This window comes from Eschscholzia californica, unplaced genomic scaffold (assembly GCF_041429995.1).
Source record: "Eschscholzia californica isolate CP2 unplaced genomic scaffold, dmEscCali1.0.p SCAF_2, whole genome shotgun sequence".
In the NCBI taxonomy this organism is placed as follows: domain Eukaryota; kingdom Viridiplantae; phylum Streptophyta; class Magnoliopsida; order Ranunculales; family Papaveraceae; genus Eschscholzia; species Eschscholzia californica.
This window is the reverse complement of record NW_028238309.1, coordinates 237,479-256,983: the sequence shown is the minus strand read 5'-3', so window position 1 is coordinate 256,983 and position 19,505 is coordinate 237,479. Positions and strand designations below refer to the sequence as shown.

Sequence of the window (19,505 nt, the reverse complement as noted above, 5' to 3'; positions counted from 1 at the left end):
TTGGTTTTAGAGTAAGGGAACAAGAATACAAAGACATTTCGTCATCAACCATTTGGATTTGTAATCTCTGAATAAACCGTTTTCAGGGTTTAAGTTCAACCTCGAATCTTCGCTTACATCACTCTCACTTCCTAAACTTAAATTATTCAAGTGGATTGCTGCCATGTTATTACTAGACTAGTTTTTTGCCTAACCATCTTTATTAAATTCTGCACCTTCTGGATTCTCATGTAATTGGAGAGGAAACTCAAGGTTCCACAATATATCACCTATTGACGGGCGATCACTACCTTGGTCAGACAAACATTTCTCGACAATTTCCGCATATTTTTTCAAGCATTCACGGCTAATCTTTCCTTTGAGTTGAGGATCTATTATATTATATCCTCTATGATTCCTTTCTTTTGGCGACTTAAAGCCCAATCACCTAGACTAACTTGTTCTTTTGGAAGGCTAAGATTGAGTGCTGGCCTAGCACATAGTACGACTCTGAAAACCCGATCAAAGAAACCAAATGCTTGTGTCTAAGTCTTGAAAGCATTTCAATTTCAGTCTGAAATTCATTAACTCCTTCCGACGATGGGTTTGACATTTTAATGGCTACTTTTGTATCTCCGTCGATAATACCTTTATAAACCTTTCCAAAACCTCCAACTGCAGCACCATGTAAAACTCACAAATTGGAACCCGCTGATGAAAAAATCCTAGTCTCCTCAGTCTCCGTTTTAAGAAGTACCGGCGATGGTTCCGGGTTTAGCCCGGCCATACTCACTAATGTGTCATTCAATTTGGAGATTTCTAATCCATTAAGGATAGCATCATAAAATTCTGGCTTCATATCAATAGATCGGTGTATGGATGATACCCATATTTGCTCATCCCCGGGGCCATCAGGAACATATACTTCATAATCCTTGTAAATTGGGACATTTTTCGATCCTGTCCATCCAATTAAGTTCGCTGATTCTTGAGCCGTTTGATTGTTAACATAAACATCGAAAACCCATTGATTCACCTTTGTTTGTACTAGCTCACAGAAGCGAAATCTAGCAAAATAGGTGAAATGTCCATCTACTTGAAAAACCCAAGTGAGATTAAAATTCCGTTTGAGTTTAGAGTCTGGACCCATTGACCTCAAAGTACTGTAAACGTCAATAGGAGCTATATATTTTGGCAAATCAGGTGGATATCAGACATTAACTTTATCAGTTTCATCACCGGTGACTCCAAATGCAGCACCATATAAGTAAGGAGAATCGTCATACCAAGTTCGGGTAAGTCCCGAATTATTAGTTGGAGGTATATATATTGTCCCGAATCATCGTCATGCCCAATGTCTAGACCTCGATGATACACGAAATGAATAGGTTGATTCTGAGTTGAATATTCTCGCGGACATGTATGCAACTGCTGAAGGAAGTGAAGGATCTTGGTTTTGAGCTACTGCTGGAATTGAATTCAAAGATGCAGTAGTAAGATATTTGTCATCGGATTGCCATAGTCTTCCGTCGGTATCGTGACCACTTTCTGTTGATCCAAAATCTAATAAAAATGCAATTGAATCTGATTCACCAAACTTGATACTGTAGAGTGTTTAAGAGAAATGTGAATGAAATTAGATAAACGAAAACACGGGTGTTTTTGTTTTCATGGTTGGAGAAGAAGGACCTTTTATATAAAATAGCTAGAAGATGAGATTTGAATGTGACCCTTGTTTGATTAGGACTTAGATAGAAAGACAAGATGAACAGAGATGATGATTCTTCTTCTCTCTTCCCACCCTTTCCTTGTTGTGTTTTGTTTTTTGCTTCCTGGTTATTCTTTCACCATTGGTAAGAGGAGATGATGAGCTAGTTGGAGATTAGTGAAGGATAATTAGAAATTAACTAGATAGAATTTGATCCTAAGACTTCCCCCATGTAATTTTGCATTCAATAGGCAAAAATAGAGGAGAGTAACCTTTTATTAGTCCGCGACGGTTAGTTTCAGTTAGATTAGTTGGGTTAATTTCATTTTGGCCCCCTAAAGATGACCATCTCCATGAAGTAGCCCCTAAAGATATCCAACTTCTATTATAACCCACCCCCTTTTGAGTATTTCTTTCCATAAGTCAACTTTATCATTGAACTTTTATCTCTCCCTACTTTACCCTTATTCTCAAATGTCTTTCCTTCCCTCTCTTTTCTCTCTTTCTTATTTGACAGAGACGAGTTGTTGGCATACGACCAGTTGACCATGGCCACCCCATAAGAAAAAAATGACAAGTATTCTTCTTTTCTCCTTCTCTCTTACACAAGTAAAGTGGACGATCTTTCCTTCTCTTCTGTTTGAAATAAGATGAAGGAGGAGGGTGTTATGTCTTCTTCATCTGATTCCAAGCAAAGGGGAGAGAGAAAAACCTCTGCTCTTCACTTGACTAAGAAAGAAGGAGGGAGGGCGGAAGACGAGAGAAAGAAAATGGTGGTGACGGGTCAAAATCCTCTACGGTCCATGCTGGATGGATTTATTTCAGGTAGTCCACAAGAATCAAACACCCATATTAACCAACAAAGAAGAGAGAGAAAGGATAAAGTGTCATTTTGGTGAGTTAGGTTATGTTTAGGTGACCAAAACAGAATTAGCCCTAAATTACTAGTCTAAGAAAGTCAACAGGAGATATCTTACTAAGATCAACGGTGGGATGATCTTCTTAGCTGTCAACAAGGGAGTAAGCTCTAAGTAAAATCTAACACACCCTAAAAGTCTTCTCTCTCTGTTCCATTTTGGGGCAGGCAGATTGATTATCAATGGCATCTTCAACTCCTCCACACTGCTCTATCACTGCAACTAAACCCTACCAAAACCAACCATACCCACATCATCATCATCATCAACCTCAAAATCGCCATCAAAATCATCGCTTTACTACTCAATCACACAAGTTCCAGCTTAATTCATCACCCACTGTTAGAAATGCAGCTAAAACCCCTAATTTATCAACCCTTCCTCCTCTCCCCCCATCAAAAACCGAACTTGGTGCCGATTTCCGTGGTAGAAGATCCACCCGCTTCGTCTCCAAGATGCATTTTGGACGCCCTAAAACAGTTTTAGATAGTCGTCATACTTCAGTTGCAGAAGAAGCTCTTCAACAAGTAATCAAATTTGGGGGAGATGAGAAATCATTTGAAAATGTTTTGTCTAGTTTTGAGTTCAATCTCTCTGGTTGTGATGATTATGTTTTCTTATTACGTGAGCTTGGAAATCGTGGTGAATGTTCAAAAGCTATGTGGTGTTATAATTTTGCAATTAAGAGAGAGAAGAAGAGGAATGAACAAGGAAGATTAGGGAGCTCAATGATTAGTACTCTTGGAAGGTTAGGACGAGTTGATCTTGCTAAAATCGTTTTCGAAAAGGCCAAATTCCAAGGGTATGGTAATACTGTTTACTCTTTTTCTGCTTTAATTAGTGCTTATGGAAGAAATGGGTATTGTCAAGAAGCAATAAAAGTTTTAGAATCAATGAAAGAATCAGGTCTTAAACCTAATTTAGTTACTTATAATGCTGTCATTGATGCCTGTGGAAAAGGCGGTATGGAATTTCATCACGCAACGAAAGTTTTCCATGAAATGATTCGAAACGGTGTTATACCCGATAGAATTACTTATAATTCACTTCTAGCTGTTTGTAGTCGAGGGGGGTTGTGGAAAGAAGCGAAGAATTTGTTTTATGAAATGGTTCTTAAAGGTATCGATAGAGATATTTTTACTTATAATACACTTTTAGATGCAGTTTGTAAAGCTGGTGAGATGGATTTAGCTTTCGAAATAATGGCGGAAATGTCGGAGAAGAAGGTTTGGCCTAATGTTGTAACCTATAGTACGATGATTGATGGATGTGCTAAAGGTGGAAAACTAGATGAAGCTTTACATTTGTTTAATGAAATGAAGTTTGTGGGTATTGGATTGGATAGAATTTCGTATAATACGTTGGTTGCAATATATGCGAGGTTAGGTAGATTCGAGGAAGCTTTGGGTGTTTGTCTAGAAATGGAAAATGCTGGGATTAAGAAGGATTCTGTAACTTATAATGCTTTGTTGGTGGGATATGGGAAAAGAGGGGAATTCGCGGAAGTTCAAAGATTATTGGGAGAGATGAAATCAGTAAAGATTTCTCCTAATATATTGACTTACTCTACTCTGCTAGATGTTTACTCGAGAGGGGGTATGTTCAAAGAGGCAATGGAGATATTTCGAGAGTTTAAGCAGGCAGGAATGAAAGCCGATGTCGTTCTCTATAGTTCATTAATTGATGTCTTCTGTAAAAGTGGTATGGTGGAATTTGCTGTTTCCTTGCTTGATGAGATGACAAGTGAAGGGATAAGGCCTAATGTCGTCACATATAATTCAATCATCGATGCCTTTGGTCGTTCTCCAATTGTAAAATTTCAAGAGAGCTCTACTGATGAGACCGATGATATGCAGTCTGAGTCTTCAGGTTCCGCTGTTCAAGAGAATGGTAATAGTAAGGTGGATTACATAGAGGAGGATAACCAAGTTATAAAGATCTTTAGGCAGCTAGCTGCTGAGAAAGAGAATTCCGTGAGAGTAGATGCTAGAGGGAATTCTCAAGAGATATCGTGCATTCTGGCCGTATTTCATAAGATGCATGAACTGGACATTAAACCAAATGTTGTTACCTTCTCAGCCATTTTAAATGCTTGCAGGTATAACTCTTTTGACATATATCTCAAATTCAAACTATTTTTACTCTGAATCGTCTTTCCCTGGGTTGTGTTTTAGCTAGCCGTCATGCAGTCATATGCTAACTTTGTTAATTTTGTGCTTAACTTTTCCAGCCGTTGCAATTCATATGAAGATGCTTCGATGTTGTTGGAGGAACTCCGACTGTTCGATAATCAGGTTTATGGGGTTGCGCATGGGCTTCTGATGGGTGGGAGGGAAGAAGTGTGGATTCAAGCTCGAACTCTGTTTGATGAAGTCAGACACATGGACTCTTTCACTGCATCTGCCTTTTACAATGCTCTAACTGACATGCTTTGGCACTTTGGACAGGTGGGCACAGTTTTCATTGGTTTTTCTTGCGTACTTAACAAACCCCTTTTCCTGACTTCTTTTACAACTCTTTGCTCGTGTTTGAGCCATGCTTTGAGGAAACCATTATTTTATCTTCATTTTTGTTTCCAGCTGCCACTTTTACTTGCATACTTGAGAAACATAGTTAGTCATATTATGTTTTTAGTGTTAATTATGACATCCTCTGTGAATGGTTTATGCTCGATGAACTGGTTTGGCTCTTTTACACTGACGCTTCAGATCAAAGCATGTATCATATACGCGACCCCATAAGTAAATCAACAAAGTCGCGACGATATAAACGTTCTTGTGATGCAACACTGTTTTGATTAGTCGAATCTGTGATCTATCATATGAAAATTGTTTGTGGCTTCCAATATATAATTTGAAGACGTTTTTTTTTTCAAGACAGCATTATGTTTCATAATATTACTAAAGGCCATGAAAACATATTTCCAGAGACGACGTGCCCAAATGGTAATGCTGGAAGGAAAACACAGAAATGTATGGGAGGAAACATGGTGTGATTCTAGCTTGGATTTGCATATGATGTCTTCTGGTGCTGCTCAGGCAATGGTTCATACGTGGCTCCTCAATATACGCTCTGTTGTTTTTGAAGGACATGAATTGCCAAAGTTACTAAGGTATATAAATCAATCTGAACACCATCTCTTTTATATCTAACATTATCTGCGTTCTTATATTATCTTCTCGATGCAGTATTTTGACAGGATGGGGAAAACACAGTAAAGTAGTCGGGGACAGCACCCTCCGACGTACAATTGGGTCACTTCTGGCTGGAATTGGTGCACCGTTCCATGTAGCTAAATGCAATCTAGGACGGTTTATATCGACAGGTCCTATGGTGTCCGCATGGTTGCAAGAATCAGGTATATTAAAGGTCCTCATTCTTCATGACGACAGAATCCATCCCGAAAATGCAGGTTTGAATCAATGCCCGGATTTGCAAGTGCTCTCGTTGTAGTATTAACGTTGTTGTAATACCTTTTTTTGTTTTTGGTCAACTTGCTTGGGAAGATAGTTTTGGGTAAATTGGCTTCCTCAACTCTGTAATTTATATGTGCAGAAAAATTTTGAAAATGAAATATTTGGTTATTATATATTGTCTTCCCTTTTAAATTTCTCCTTACTAGATTTCTTGATACGTTGTTATTTACATAGAAATGGAGGTATGTCCTCTCAGAGTCGTCGTAGTAATACCCTCCTAGCTCTTTTAGCTAAACGATTGGCGATTACGTTATAGGATCGAAGAGCTAAAGAGAAAAGAAAGGTGACGTTTTCTTTGGGGTTGTAATTTCTTCAAGTTGTCCAATGACATAGCTTTAAGGATGATATGATTATTTGTTGACCAAGGCCTAAAACATATCAGTCCATGATAGGAGGATGTATAGAATTGGACTTGATAAAACGTTTGGTTTTAGCTTAAAATCATCAAAACACCAGTGGAGCATTCCTTTCGTTCGATCCATTCAAAATTGACCGACTACTATGCCTTCACTCGCCAGTCAGGTAGGTTTGTAGTTGGTTCAGGTAGGTTTGTAGTTGGTTCAGGTAGGGTTGGGGTGCGGTCCAATGTTGCGCTTGATCCATAACAAGTGAGTCTCGATACGGCACATCTAACTTCCTATCTCACAAATCCCTTGTTCCTCTATGTTTGTTAGCCCTTTAGCTGATTTTGAGGGGGTTGTCACACTGAACTTAAACATAAATTTTGGAAACTCGTTAATTCAAAGAGAGGTAGGACTTTTCATCACAAGAGGGCATTTGGTCTAGTGGTATGATTCTCGCTTTGGGTGCGAGAGGTCCCGAGTTCGATTCTCGGAATGCCCCACTTCTATTTTTTATTCTAAGATACAACAACAACAGCTCAGCCAAATCTTATTGAGAACTTTTTATACCTTAATCCAAGTTTTTTTTCTTCCTTCTATAGCAATTTAGACTCTCTCTCTCTCTCGTCCCGCGTCGTGTTATATGTCTCTCACTTTCATCTTTCTCCTCCTCCAACATCTCTCTCACCCAAACTCCTATCCTTCCCAAACACTCTAGTCTCTCGCACAAGTTAGATAGGTTTTAAGACAATCTTTTCCAAACTCACCCACAGACAACCTTGTCTAGTCTAGTGTGGGTTTTAGCAGTAGGGTCTAGTTGAACCAAGTAGAGGTGATTGTTGTATGATCTTGAAACAAAAAGTGTGTAGAAGTTTAGAATTAAGAGGTGATGGTTGCGCCAGGCCCATGCAGTAGTGCAACACAAAGGGCGACGAATGAAGGTCCCAATAGCAAGCTATTGTGATGGGCCTTCACCCATGAAAAAAATGAATTTAATATCGTGTGACCGAATGGGCCACATATGAGATATTAAACTGATAAGAACAAATACTACACTTGATCTTAGCCAAAAGGCCGAGAAAGGTATGAATTGCAATTTCAATTCTGTCTTCTTTTATAGTTCTAACCACTAGTCTCTCTTTCTCTTCTCACATCAGTATGGGACCAAATATAAGACTAGAGTGCAATCTGAGTCTTGATATATAATTACATTTTGGATTTAACAAGTAAAAGGGCATTTGGTCTAGTGGTATGATTCTCGCTTTCGGTACTTGTATATAGTATCTTTTTTTTCCAATATATCATCTTATTAAATGGTCAAGATTACACCTTCTAAGTTCATCTCTAACAGCTGAGATAATACCTCTCAAACTTATTCCAAAGGATTGTATTTATATCTCTCAAACCCATCTTGGATGACTAAGATTACACTCCCAAACTTAATAGAGATTTAGTAATGCTTTACAAACTTTTCTTAATGGAGATTTATTTAGTGAAGTGGGATGATACTTTTTTTTTTTTTGTTGAAAGAAGTGGGATGATACTTTTTTTTTTTTTTTTTGATGAAAAGTGGGATGATACTTGGAATGCCACTCCGTTATTCTTTTGTCTACGTTTAGTAATGTTTTATAACTTTTCTTAATGGAGACTTATTTAGTGTTTTTATCTTGTGAGGATTTGGTCTAGTGGCATGATTCTCAGATGCCCCTCCACGAGTGTTTAGTCTGGGAATGCCTCTCTATGGGTGTTTAGTCTATCAAAGTTTATCATCTTAACAATTATTGGTAATAAGCTGAGAGGACCTAAATAATAATACTCTTTTTTCACGTGTGACTATTCTCATGTGGTCTCTCACATGTGACGTTTTCTAAGCAACGTGAAGCAAATACAGTTGTCTAGCCAATCACATGTTTACGTGTAGCTATGATATCAATCTTAAATTTGCAGTCACCCAACTCAAAGCTAGTTGGTAATGAACTGAATTCTTGGTTACTAAGCCCATGACCAATTGGCAAGGAAATGGTATGGTGTAGAGTGACACTTTCAATTGTGGTAGTTGTCTTTTGATGGACCATTTTAGTGAGTTAACATTTGTTCTGTAAATATAGCCAAGGGGATGTCTATTGAAACACACAAATTATCAACTGTGGTTTGATTCTTAACTTTTGGTTTTCATCTTATTTTCGTCATCTTGGGAATTAATTAGGAAATATGGGAAAGGTTTTAAGCAACAATGGTGGAGTAGCGTTTGTTTGTATGCTCATTATTACCATGCTCATGGTGGTTCAATTCACACAAGGACAAGGTGGTCCTGGTGATCAATTTGGATCTGCAGCTAAAGGGTTAACCGAAGGTCCTGGTGGAGGTAATGATGCTGAATCTGGAAAAGCAGGATTCGGTTCAGGAGCCAGAACTGGTGGAGGTAATGATGCTGAATCTGGAAGAGCAGGAGCCAGTTCAGGAGCTAGATTTGGTGGAGGTTCATTTGGTGGACCTTAAACTTATTATTATGGAAAATGATACAGCCTTCGGAAGTCAAAGACGAATTCGGAGCGAAATCAAAATTAACGACCTAAATTGTCGGGTCTCTCTAGAAAATCCAAAAAGCTCGGCCTTTGATTTGAATTTCGGTTAGAAATCTGCTGAGATTTTCGGTGGTTGTATCAAAATTGTATTATTACCTACTCATAAAAGTGAAAAACACTACTATTATGTATGTACGAGTTCGAGTAGTGGCTATGAATGACCTCGTACTTAAATAAATGAATGTGCTTCATCTTGTCGTCTCTTTCCATCCTAATGTTCTCTTACTCGGATTAGTCGTTAATGCCTTTCTGTAGTGTAGTTGTAACGCTCGTGATCCAGAGAGAGTGTTTGAACATGACTGAACAAGAAAAGACTATCTTATGTGTCCGGTTATGATCTAGAGTGAGAAAGTGTTTGAACATGACACTATCCTATGTGTCCGGTTATGATCTAGAGTGAGCTTATGAACATAATCTGCACATGACTGAACACCCATACCCAAGCCCGTATTTTGAGTTATGTCCGAGGCCCCGGATTCCAGGAATATGGCCCTGAGCTTAGTGTGCCAATAGGAGCTCAAATTAAGTACCATAGCCCATGGCCTTTCACACACACACAATTACACTCGGCTGCTTGCCAAGGCCATATTTGAACCGAATGAACTTGAGCCCATAAGCAATGCCCATGTTTCCTCAATGTTGTAAATAAAGTGCTTATATACTTTGTTTTGGTGGGGTTGTGCCCAAGCCTCTGCAATAGTGCAAGGCAACACTCAGGATCCCAATAGCAAGCTACTGCAGTGGATTTTCCCCCTTGAAAAAAATTAATTTAATATCGTGTGAGTCACATATATAAGAACAGATACTACACTTGATCTTAGCCAAAAGGCGGAGAAAGGTATGAGTTTTCAATTTTCCTCCTTTCTAGCTCTCTGTTCCTGAGAGTGCCTTTATTTCTCTGCTCATCGATGATGTGGGACCTAAGACGACGACGCTATTCCGAGTGCCCCTTGGTTCTTCTTCAGTAGAAACCCTAGTAGTATAAAATATCTGACACTCTATTAATCAATGAATGATATTGGGTCTGTTCTCTTCTATTAAGCTGGGTTATCTTTTTTAACAAATTAGTTTCTGATGTATTTAGATCTATTACATTTATGCGACGAATGGTTAAGGGTAATATTGAATATGGATCTTCATGCGACTGGATATATCATCTAAGTAACAATACCTAATGTCTAATTATTTTATGATTAAGATGGAGGTTGTAATGATACAAGCTTTTTAATAACAAATGGGCATTTGGTCTAGTGGTATGATTCTCGCTTTGGGTGCGAGAGGTCCCGAGTTCGATTCTCGGAATGCCCCTAACTTTTTCGTCAACTAAGCTGCTGATACTACTACTACCCAATAATGAATGATTGCAGATGCTCTTAATGGAGTCCGAAACACCCTTACTAGTAGTAGTACTACTACACACTTGATTCTGCCTAACAAACAAACCGTCCACCTCATATGATGGTGGTTGTACTGCTAAGTAGTAGTTGGGCAAGGGACTACTTATGTCATGTGTATTAGGAGGTACTTACCTTATTTACTACTACTACAATTTCATGAACAGAGGACAAATGAATTAAAAAAAATGATTAGCCGAGATCTCTGAACTAGGCTCCGAGACTACTCACTGATCCGTGCAGATTAGTTACTCGCAAGCCCAATTATCTAGTTACCCGTGACATCTATGTAGCATATTTCATTTGTCCACATGTCTTCTAATTTGTGGTCTATTTAGCTATAGAGTGAATTTCCCTCCTGCTGCTGCTGCATATTCATATCTTCCTTTGAAGCATATTTTAGATCCAAAAGAATTTAACATAGCTTGTGCTTGATGAAATTTAAATCAATTTCAGATTACAAATGACTCCTACTTCAATACAAGAAAGGATCAAACAGACTTATACATGAAAGTCAAGTATTTTTATTTTTGAGCAACGAATGGGCATTTGGTCTAGTGGTATGATTCTCGCTTAGGGTGCGAGAGGTCCCGAGTTCAATTCTCGGAATGCCCCCCTATTTGTTTTGATTAACATTATTAAATTGTTTTAGGTTGAAATGATTTCTTTATAGAAATTGAAGACATATCATTGGAAAAAAAAACTTTATATCTAGGTTTTGTGTAACAACATACTGAGTTTGTGCTTGGAGATAATTTTATATTAGAATGCAGACAGTTTAACTTTTTTGTTACCATCTAAGCGAGTAGAAAACTAGTTTGGTGGAGAATTCATGTTTAATGAATGGTTTGGTCAGCACCTCTACTATTTTGTGTTCAATATCAAATGGGCATTTGGTCTAGTGGTATGATTTTCGCTTTGGGTGCGAGAGGTCCTAAGTTTGATTCTCCTCCATTTTTGCTAATTTTTTAGCACTATCGTAATTCATGTTATGTATTTTTCATATGTTAGTATTATAAACAAAATTTGGTACTGGATTTCCCAGTTTATATGCATTTTTATGGAGTAATTGGTATTGAAAGATGAACACAAGGGTTCTAAAACCAAACTGCATGGACTGAAATAGGTACTATTTTTACGTCATCATCGAACTTATTACATTTTTAATGGCTGTCACATCCTTACTGGAAAGCAGTTATTTCCTTCTCATCTATGATTGGTATATAGACCCACGAGAAGCTGAGTTCGCTCTATTTAATAACATTGTGTACTGAAAATGAGATTGATTTGTATGTCATTCTTTAGGTTTATATTTATGTAAAATTGTCTTGACCCACTGTCTCGAGTACTTTTAGTACATCGATTTTAAGCTTATGGGTGGGTACATATATCTCTTTCTCTAGAATTTCAGCTTGAAAGAACTTCAACCACATGTTCTTGTATTTGCTGTATTTTCATTAATTCAATCTATATGGTCCATAATAATGATGTTGATGGAAAAAAAGAGAGAGATACCATAGGAGGACCATATCGGTAAGAGATTCTCAGCAACAGAACTTGCTGCTTGCTGAAAAATCGGCTTGATAATGAGGATGAGCCACATCAACTTGTCACTTACTAATTTGTTTGCAAGTATCAACCTGTTGTGTGATAGTTGAGGCTTGTTTTATATGTCTACTAGCTATTAACATTTTTTGAGTTATTCAAGAGCCTCTTTCTCTCCCTTAACAAAAAAAAAAGAGCCTCTTTCTCTCTCTGTAGAATAGAATTCATTTGGTCTGTAAGAACTTGAACCCCACATGTTTACTAGTACTAGCTTCAATACTTTGACTGGTTCAATCTATTGGCCAAGGGGATAAGCCCATTGAGAAATGCTAAATGGCCCAGAAATTAAGGCCGACCACCGGCCGAATGGTGATGTGGCAGACTCCAATTGGTTACGCTATTCTCTCTCTCTCCATGGCCTGACCGACCACATCTTATCTTTCTCTTAACAAAGCGGACTACATCCGTTCGACTTTCGGTCTCAATTTTTGAGGGCCATTTAGAATATTTTGAAGTCCATTAAGTTATGATTTTGATGGAATGAGTGAGACAAAAATGAAAGGGAAAGGTAGGAAGAAGGGGGACCCAAAACAAAAAGGCAACCCACTTGCCTTCAAAAGCTGAAATAAGATTGAAAATACAGAAAAAAGTATGGAACCACAAAAAGTTGCTAAGTGATATATACCTTACTAAAAGTTAGAAGTGGAGAGAAAGAAACACTTTTCCTTCCGCTAGAGGCCTAGACTAGAGTATTGCTTTCCTACAAGAAAAGAAAAGCTAAAAAAACGACAGACGGAGAAGAAAAACGTTGTTATATATTATTATTGGTTTGAATGAGAGATTGTTACCGTTAGCAGATAGAATGATAGATGGTTCATAAAAGATTGAGTGGCAAAACATCTTTAGAAACCGACACGATACAAAATGAATCTGATCTAATATGGGAAATAACTTAAGAATGCCTTTTATTATATATCTTGTGTTTTTTTTTTGTTGAAATAAACTATTCACTAAGAGATCTTAATATATCTTGTGTTAGTTAAAGGCATTTTGTGAGAAAAATAAATGTAGTTGATGGCGCAATTTTTGGCACTCATAAACTACAAAAGCCGCCAAAAGAAAAAACAGAGAATAGAAGAAAGACACCAACAAAAAAAAATACAGAGCTTTGAGAAAAGAAAAAGAAAGAATTTCAAAAAGTCTTTCCTTTTTTCTCTCTAAAATTCACCAACAAAAGAATTTGGTCTCTGTTTTGATGATGATGATGATGTTCATTGGTTATGAGTAAAAATCTCAACTTTTGACTTCATTTTCTCTCTCTCTCTCTCTCTCTCTCTCTCTATAGGATAGGAAAGGAAAGGAAAGGAAAAACCTGTAAAAATGGACACTCCACCATCACCACCACCACAAACAGAACAACTACTGAAGAAAATCCAAGAACTTGAGGATGGTCATGCTCACCTCAAACAAGAAATGTCTAAATTGATTCTTCATCGTGATAGAAAAAACCAGAGATCTCATTCTGTTTCACCTCACAGGTCAAGGCCAACAACTAGTAAAGCTCCCGCCGGCAGAGTTGAATCCCACTCCGGTCAGTTGTGGAGAACTGGAAACTCAGTTAGACATGGATCTCCCTTACAGAGGTCCAGTAGTTTCTGTCAATCTCCCACCTCTAGAACAACTGAACCCTCTTCTATTGCTGCTGTGACTTTCACCAATAAACAGTACTTCAATATCTTGGAATCTATGGGTCAAGCTGTTCATGTATTTGATCTTAATGGCCGTTTAATTTATTGGTAGGATTCTTCAATTTTTCTCTTGATTATGTTCTTCTTCTTATATACTATATGAAAGATCCATTATTTTTTTTTTTTGATAAATTAGGGTTGTGGGTAGCTCTTGTTTAGATGAAAGATCATTTTTTTTTTGATAAATTGGTTGAACTTTTTGAAAAGATACTTGCTTTCTTGAACTAGTTTAAAATTGGGTCCATGTTGTGAGTACTCTGGGGGTCTGATGAGTTGAGCTTATAGTTTTTAGGGTTCTAATGAATTTTAGATTCATGTGGTTTTCAAATTGAACTTGTTTGAATTTTATATTTAAATTGGGATTTGAATGTTAATCATACTACTTAAGAATACTAGAAGATTCTTTGTTGATATCCATTTGGTGGAATATTCAAATTCACAGGAATAGAGGAGCTGAGGAACTTTATGGTTATTCGGCATCGGAAGCACTGGGTCAGGATCTTGTCAAGCTTATTGTGGACGACCGTGACGCCGTTGAAGCACATAAGATAGTACGCAGGGTTTCCTTGGGAGAGAGCTGGACGGGGAAGTTCCCAGTCAGAAATAAACAAGGGAAACTATTTTCAATCGTGGCAACTAATAACCCGTTCTATGATGATAATGGTAATTTGGCAGGGATTTCTTGTGTAGCAGGTGAGGCACAACCGTTACGAGAAACACGATTTCCATCTTCTAGAGCAAATATTTCTGAAGCGTATTCCAGCTCCAGTCGACCTCAAATTAGTCAGCCAACAAATTCGGTCTTTGATTCTCAACAACCTTTGCAAGTTGTGGCCTCAAAAATATCGAATCTTGTAAGTTTAAACAATGTCTTGCTTCTTGGAAAGAATAGTTTTGTTTTAAGTTATTATCTTATTTATTACTAATAGAAGCATGAAACAGGCCTCCAGAATGACGAACAAGGTCATGTCGAAAATCAGGGCCAGTGGCGACACTGAGGAACGTGAAAACTGGAGTTTGCAGGGCCACTACTCTCAAGGTGTCTCAGAAAGTGTTCTCCCCAATCAAAGAGAGGATGCAACTTCAAGTGGAGCTAGCACACCTAGAGGCGTAGTATCGGAGTCTCCCTTTGATAAACCGGCCTTCCAGGATAAGTCCCCGAGGAAATCCTCCAGAGATTCTGGTGATGAGGGTGAAGGCAAGATTGGAATCCACAAGAAGATAACTTCAAAGGCCGAGGCGTGGATTAATAAGAAGGGGACATTATGGCCATGGAAAGGAAGCGAACGAGATGCTCCTGACACTAGGAGTACCCATGGCGTAACCTCCGCTTTCGATCACGATCAAGAAAATGACATGGTTTGGCAGAAGGGTTCTGATTCCAATTTCAAGCCAGGGATACAGGTAGGGGAAAGTAGTGAATTTGGAAACGAAACCTCCTGGTTCTCTTCCTTAAACGTTAGCAGCACAAGTAGTGCGAGCAGTAGCTGTAGTACAAGTAGCAGTACTGTTCACAAGGTTGACGCAGAAACAGACTCCCTGGATTATGAAATTCTGTGGGAAGACTTGACAATTGGTGAACAAGTAGGGCAAGGTAGTAAATATTTTTCATCTTCGCTAGTTTTTTTTCTCGGTATTGTTTTAGAAGGTCGTTGCTTTGCATATGAGCTTCTACGTTAGAGTTTGTAAATTATAGTGCACCTTTGTTGTGTTTTTGTTTCCCATAATCATCACACATGGATATCTTCAGAAGCTTCTATGTACCCTCGCAATTACTTTACAGTTGGCTTGCTAATTAGTACGTTTAATTCTTTTCAATCCTTGAAGATTTTGATTTCTGATTGTTGATGCAGGTTCATGTGGAACTGTGTATCATGGTCTATGGTATGGGTCGGTAAGTTGACCTTCCTCCTGAAAATGTCATTTGCATGAAGTGCTAACTTCTGGCACTCAACGTATTCCTAATCACAATTTGGACGATATTTCGATCTGTTATATAGTGATAATGATGCTTTTGTTTTAAAGTTTGTCTTTTCACCATATATGATATAACGTTTTGGTTATGAGCAAGACAAAAGTGAGTGAACATTGTACGTGTTTCATGGCGCTTAAGCCCGCTTTCAATTTCTTGCAGGATGTTGCAGTAAAGGTGTTCTCCAAAATCGAGTACTCAGATGACCTGCTGCATTCTTTCAGACAAGAGGTAGCTTTTATCACTCACAAATTCTGTGAAGTAAAATGGACTGTGAAAACGTAGAACTAAGCATGATAAACCTAGAACACTATACAAATTCCGTTGGTGTTAGAACTTAGAAGAAACGAGTTAGATACCGCCCATGGAGTCCTAGATATTGCAATAAAACTCTTCCAAGTGAAACACATAATTTCGTCATTGGGGTTGTCGAGGGAACTAGTTACTCAATTTTCATTGTGTTATACTTTTGTTCTTTCATGCCCATTGAGAACAAAGTAGTACGCATTTACTGTTAGTGTTCTGACTATTTCTTGAGGATTCGTTTATAAACCTATACCTGGCAAACCTATCTTAGTCATAAATATATTGTAGGGTTGAATCCTTATTTCTTTTTCCGATTTTGATAAATCCCCACTTAAGAAGTTTAATATCTTCAAAGAAATCTGCTCTTTTGCACCACTTGGATTGAATGGTTGTAGAATATCTTTTTGGTTTGACGATGAAGGTACTACTTATGAAGAGGCTACGACATCCAAATGTATTACTTTTTATGGGGGCTGTAACTTCACCTCAGCATCTGTGCATTGTCACAGAGTTCCTTCCTCGGTCTGTTCCTATTTCTCCTCTTAAATTTCAAAATACCAAGTTTTATGGGGATTAATCTGTTTATGTTTCTGTTGTTTTATTTGTATGCCTAATTACTTTGCTTACAACTTCTTTGATGCAGTGGAAGTTTGTTTCAATTGCTTCAACGTAATGGTCCTAGATTGGAGTGGAGGCGCCGCGTTCTCATGGCTATAGACATTGTGAGTACTTAGGCCTACAGCTTATAGCATCCAGGAACAAAAAGAAATTTTCTACTTGCATTGATTCGTGATATACTTTCTGGTTTTTGAAAACTTGAACTCTTATTACACATGGAACACGAAGGTTTGGGATTTTGGTGTGTTCTTTTTCTTCTTTTTGCTGCCTCTTTTGTTAAGCTTTAAAGCCGTCCATGAATCTCTATCCCCTTGCTTTTTGTCGACGTCAAAGGACAACACTTGATACGGCCAGGTAAATACTCTTATTGGCATTAATTCTGCATGTTCGTTTGTCGAACTCTTCTGCAGGCACGAGGCATGAATTATCTTCATCATTTCAACCCACCTATCGTGCATCGTGATTTGAAGTCATCAAATCTGTTGGTTGACAAAAATTGGACTGTGAAGGTTCGCAATCATTTGCACATTCTTTTCTCACGGTTCCGCTGTTCCTTCCTTCTTCCGTTATTTAGATAATACATGTGATAATTAAGCGAAACACAGACATCACATATTCATGATTCTTATTTTTCACCAGGTTGGCGACTTCGGTCTCTCACGTCTCAAGCATCACACATTCCTGACAACAAGGACTGGGAGAGGAACGGTCGGTATATGTAGTTACATCTTGCATAGCCTTGAATATCAATCTGTGTTTGCTTTAAGAGTTACATTGACTCACAGTTCAACATATTTCCTTTTTCCTGATTTTGCAGCCGCAATGGATGGCTCCTGAGGTTCTCCGTAACGAGCTCTCAGATGAAAAGTAGGTTCAAATCCTTAAAATACTTTTCGAATTTGATCTAATTCTTCGCTCTCCTTACTCTGATTTGTCTTTTCTTGAGTTAAAAAAAATGGTTTTTTTTTGCTTCATGGAAACTTCAGATCTGATGTATATAGCTTTGGAGTAATACTGTGGGAGCTTGCCACACAAAAGATTCCTTGGGACAACCTTAACTGTATGCAGGTATTTACCCGTTTACCACATTACTCTCATTAGCTTAAGTGAAACAGTAGTAGTCTAGCGAACAAAATCTCGAATACAGAACGGATGCTATTCCAAATGTTTACCATTCCTGGTGAATTACACAGGTGATTGGAGCCGTAGGATTTATGGACCAACGAATAGAAATTCCAGAAGAAACTGACCCACATTGGGCATCAATAATTAAGAGCTGCTGGGACAGGTGCTTACTTTTTCGTACATTTCTCTCTGAATCTTTATCTCCATTCCACGCATAAGATTTTCTATCCTAGGGTGAAGTCTTTGAGACCTAAGCAAGACACGTCAGAGAAACCTGACTAAGCGTTTTTGTTTTGTAATTCAACCAAACAGCGACCCAAAATGCCGACCAACATTCAAAGAACTGCTGGAAAGGTTAAAAGATATACAGAAACAATTCAAGCCCAAGCATCCTGCTTAGCCCAATATGATATACCGCAGATGTGAATCAACCTTCAGCTATTTGAGTTCAGAATATTATGCTTGCCTTTGCTTCTGGTAATATATATTTGCAGCGAAGTCATCAACCTTTCAGTGAGAAGTTTCTGGTGCCGACAGGTTGAATCCAATGGTCAGTCACAAGTTGCTCGTCTACAAATTACATGTATGAATGGAAAAAAATAGTTGGGAGTGTTGGAAGGATGGATCTGAACAGACGGTGTCGAAGAGAGCAGGATTTGATAAGTTACAGGCTTACACTACTTGGGTTTAAATCTTGGTTATATAGCATATAGGTGGGCAACCAAGGAAGACTTGGCGTTAGCACGAGCAGAACCAAACTTGAAGTTGTTGGCAGTGAACTCTCCCTATCTTTTGATGCTTAATGAATGCAAGAATGATTTTGGTCACTCGTTCCTGCAAGCGTGAAGATTATTTCTGAAAATCTAGACTTCCATTTCCATGCAGCATGGTGGCGCCACCGAGGGAGATAAATGAATGATTTATTGGAAAAATTGTGTAACAAATAAAGATAAACAAAGATGTAAAGAATTTAACACTTGTTTGAAGTCACAAAGAAATATAAGTAAATTTGATCATTGCCGAAACGAGCTATGATTGTGTTTGTACTCTGTATATTGGTCCATGTAGAGATGCCAATTGGGCCCAAGCATCCGAGCCTTACTTTATTGCGACCCGACCTAGTTACTTAGGCTGGCCCGTCTACTTTCCTAATAAAGGGGCAGGCTGAGGCTGGGGCCAGTAGTCCTGTCATGATCAATATACAGCTTTTAATCTGAAAGCTAATTAGCTGTATGGAATTGTGAAAAAACCCACAATAAATGGCATGACACGCTATGTCGATACATGAAATAGACGACTCACATGCAGATAAATGTAAACATATTTATATGATCGATGTGTGTTCCTACTAATAAAGGAATTAAGTAATCGAAATCGTTTGATTTAAGTCTGTGTAGGACTTTTGGGGGAGGTAAAGTTCAGGGTGGGACATTATTAAAGTTGGTTGAGAGTTGGGATATGAAGAAGAAGAAGAAGAAAATGAATGGTTAGGAGGCCCAAATCATTAAATTTGGGGTGTCAAATTGTCAAAGAGAAAATGAGTTTGGTCTTTATAGCACATGTACTCGAATAGTAATGCTTACTAGGCCACGATGGATTGATCAACGAAGAGAAAAAACGGTGTTTTCTTTTAATAACTTTCATGTTAAAAACAGGTTAGAGGAACGGTTTTAATGACCGATCGGTTAAAACATTAAAAATCAGATTGGATTTTAAAAAGACAAAAGTGTGGGTGGGGTCAGAACTCTCAACTGTATGTATTAATGAAAGAAATTAGGCGATTAATAATAA

General features: G+C 38.1%; 2 protein-coding genes, 4 non-coding genes and 2 pseudogenes across 6 annotated transcripts; 5 read left to right on the top strand and 3 right to left on the bottom strand.

The window, feature by feature from the left end:
- Window positions 1-673: 673 nt before the first annotated feature.
- Window positions 674-1,318, bottom strand: LOC147554867 (receptor-like protein kinase FERONIA pseudogene; annotated as a pseudogene).
- Window positions 1,319-2,231: 913 nt separating this feature from the next.
- Window positions 2,232-6,212, top strand: LOC147554866 (pentatricopeptide repeat-containing protein GUN1, chloroplastic-like). The gene is made up of 4 exons (XM_086659915.1): window positions 2,232-4,702; window positions 4,835-5,051; window positions 5,532-5,716; window positions 5,793-6,212. Exons 1-4 carry the CDS (start codon window positions 2,787-2,789, stop codon window positions 6,055-6,057), a joined length of 2,583 nt encoding a protein of 860 aa, XP_086516041.1. The 5' UTR covers window positions 2,232-2,786; the 3' UTR covers window positions 6,058-6,212.
- Window positions 6,213-6,851: 639 nt separating this feature from the next.
- Window positions 6,852-6,923, top strand: TRNAP-UGG (transfer RNA proline (anticodon UGG)). Its single transcript has one exon. It is a non-coding gene; the product is annotated as a tRNA-Pro (tRNA).
- A 386-nt stretch (window positions 6,924-7,309) lies between these two features.
- On the bottom strand, window positions 7,310-7,508 carry LOC147554864 (U2 spliceosomal RNA). The gene has a single exon (XR_015235553.1). It is a non-coding gene; the product is annotated as a U2 spliceosomal RNA (small nuclear RNA).
- Window positions 7,509-9,678: 2,170 nt separating this feature from the next.
- Window positions 9,679-9,848, bottom strand: LOC147554863 (U2 spliceosomal RNA; annotated as a pseudogene).
- A 394-nt stretch (window positions 9,849-10,242) lies between these two features.
- On the top strand, window positions 10,243-10,314 carry TRNAP-UGG (transfer RNA proline (anticodon UGG)). Its single transcript has one exon. It is a non-coding gene; the product is annotated as a tRNA-Pro (tRNA).
- A 629-nt stretch (window positions 10,315-10,943) lies between these two features.
- Window positions 10,944-11,015, top strand: TRNAP-AGG (transfer RNA proline (anticodon AGG)). The gene has a single exon. It is a non-coding gene; the product is annotated as a tRNA-Pro (tRNA).
- A 1,912-nt stretch (window positions 11,016-12,927) lies between these two features.
- Window positions 12,928-18,735, top strand: LOC147554860 (uncharacterized). Its single transcript, XM_086659872.1, has 13 exons — window positions 12,928-13,741; window positions 14,136-14,547; window positions 14,636-15,287; window positions 15,547-15,587; window positions 15,828-15,896; window positions 16,393-16,493; window positions 16,615-16,693; window positions 17,000-17,098; window positions 17,229-17,297; window positions 17,407-17,456; window positions 17,576-17,657; window positions 17,783-17,877; window positions 18,027-18,735. Exons 1-13 carry the CDS (start codon window positions 13,326-13,328, stop codon window positions 18,112-18,114), a joined length of 2,253 nt encoding a protein of 750 aa, XP_086515998.1. The 5' UTR covers window positions 12,928-13,325; the 3' UTR covers window positions 18,115-18,735.
- Window positions 18,736-19,505: the final 770 nt, after the last annotated feature.

What these genes read in the sequence shown, in the direction of transcription:
- LOC147554860 (XM_086659872.1), top strand. Translation starts at nt 13,326, where the DNA reads ATGGACACTCCACCATCACCACCACCACAAACAGAACAACTACTGAAG. An exon ending in GTCACAGAGTTCCTTCCTCG is followed by an intron (nt 16,494 to 16,614) that starts GTCTGTTCCTAT and finishes TCTTTGATGCAG; the next exon opens with TGGAAGTTTGTTTCAATTGC. An exon ending in ACAACCTTAACTGTATGCAG is followed by an intron (nt 17,658 to 17,782) that starts GTATTTACCCGT and finishes TGAATTACACAG; the next exon opens with GTGATTGGAGCCGTAGGATT.
- LOC147554866 (XM_086659915.1), top strand. Translation starts at nt 2,787, where the DNA reads ATGGCATCTTCAACTCCTCCACACTGCTCTATCACTGCAACTAAACCC. An exon ending in GCCATTTTAAATGCTTGCAG is followed by an intron (nt 4,703 to 4,834) that starts GTATAACTCTTT and finishes TAACTTTTCCAG; the next exon opens with CCGTTGCAATTCATATGAAG. An exon ending in GAATTGCCAAAGTTACTAAG is followed by an intron (nt 5,717 to 5,792) that starts GTATATAAATCA and finishes TTCTCGATGCAG; the next exon opens with TATTTTGACAGGATGGGGAA.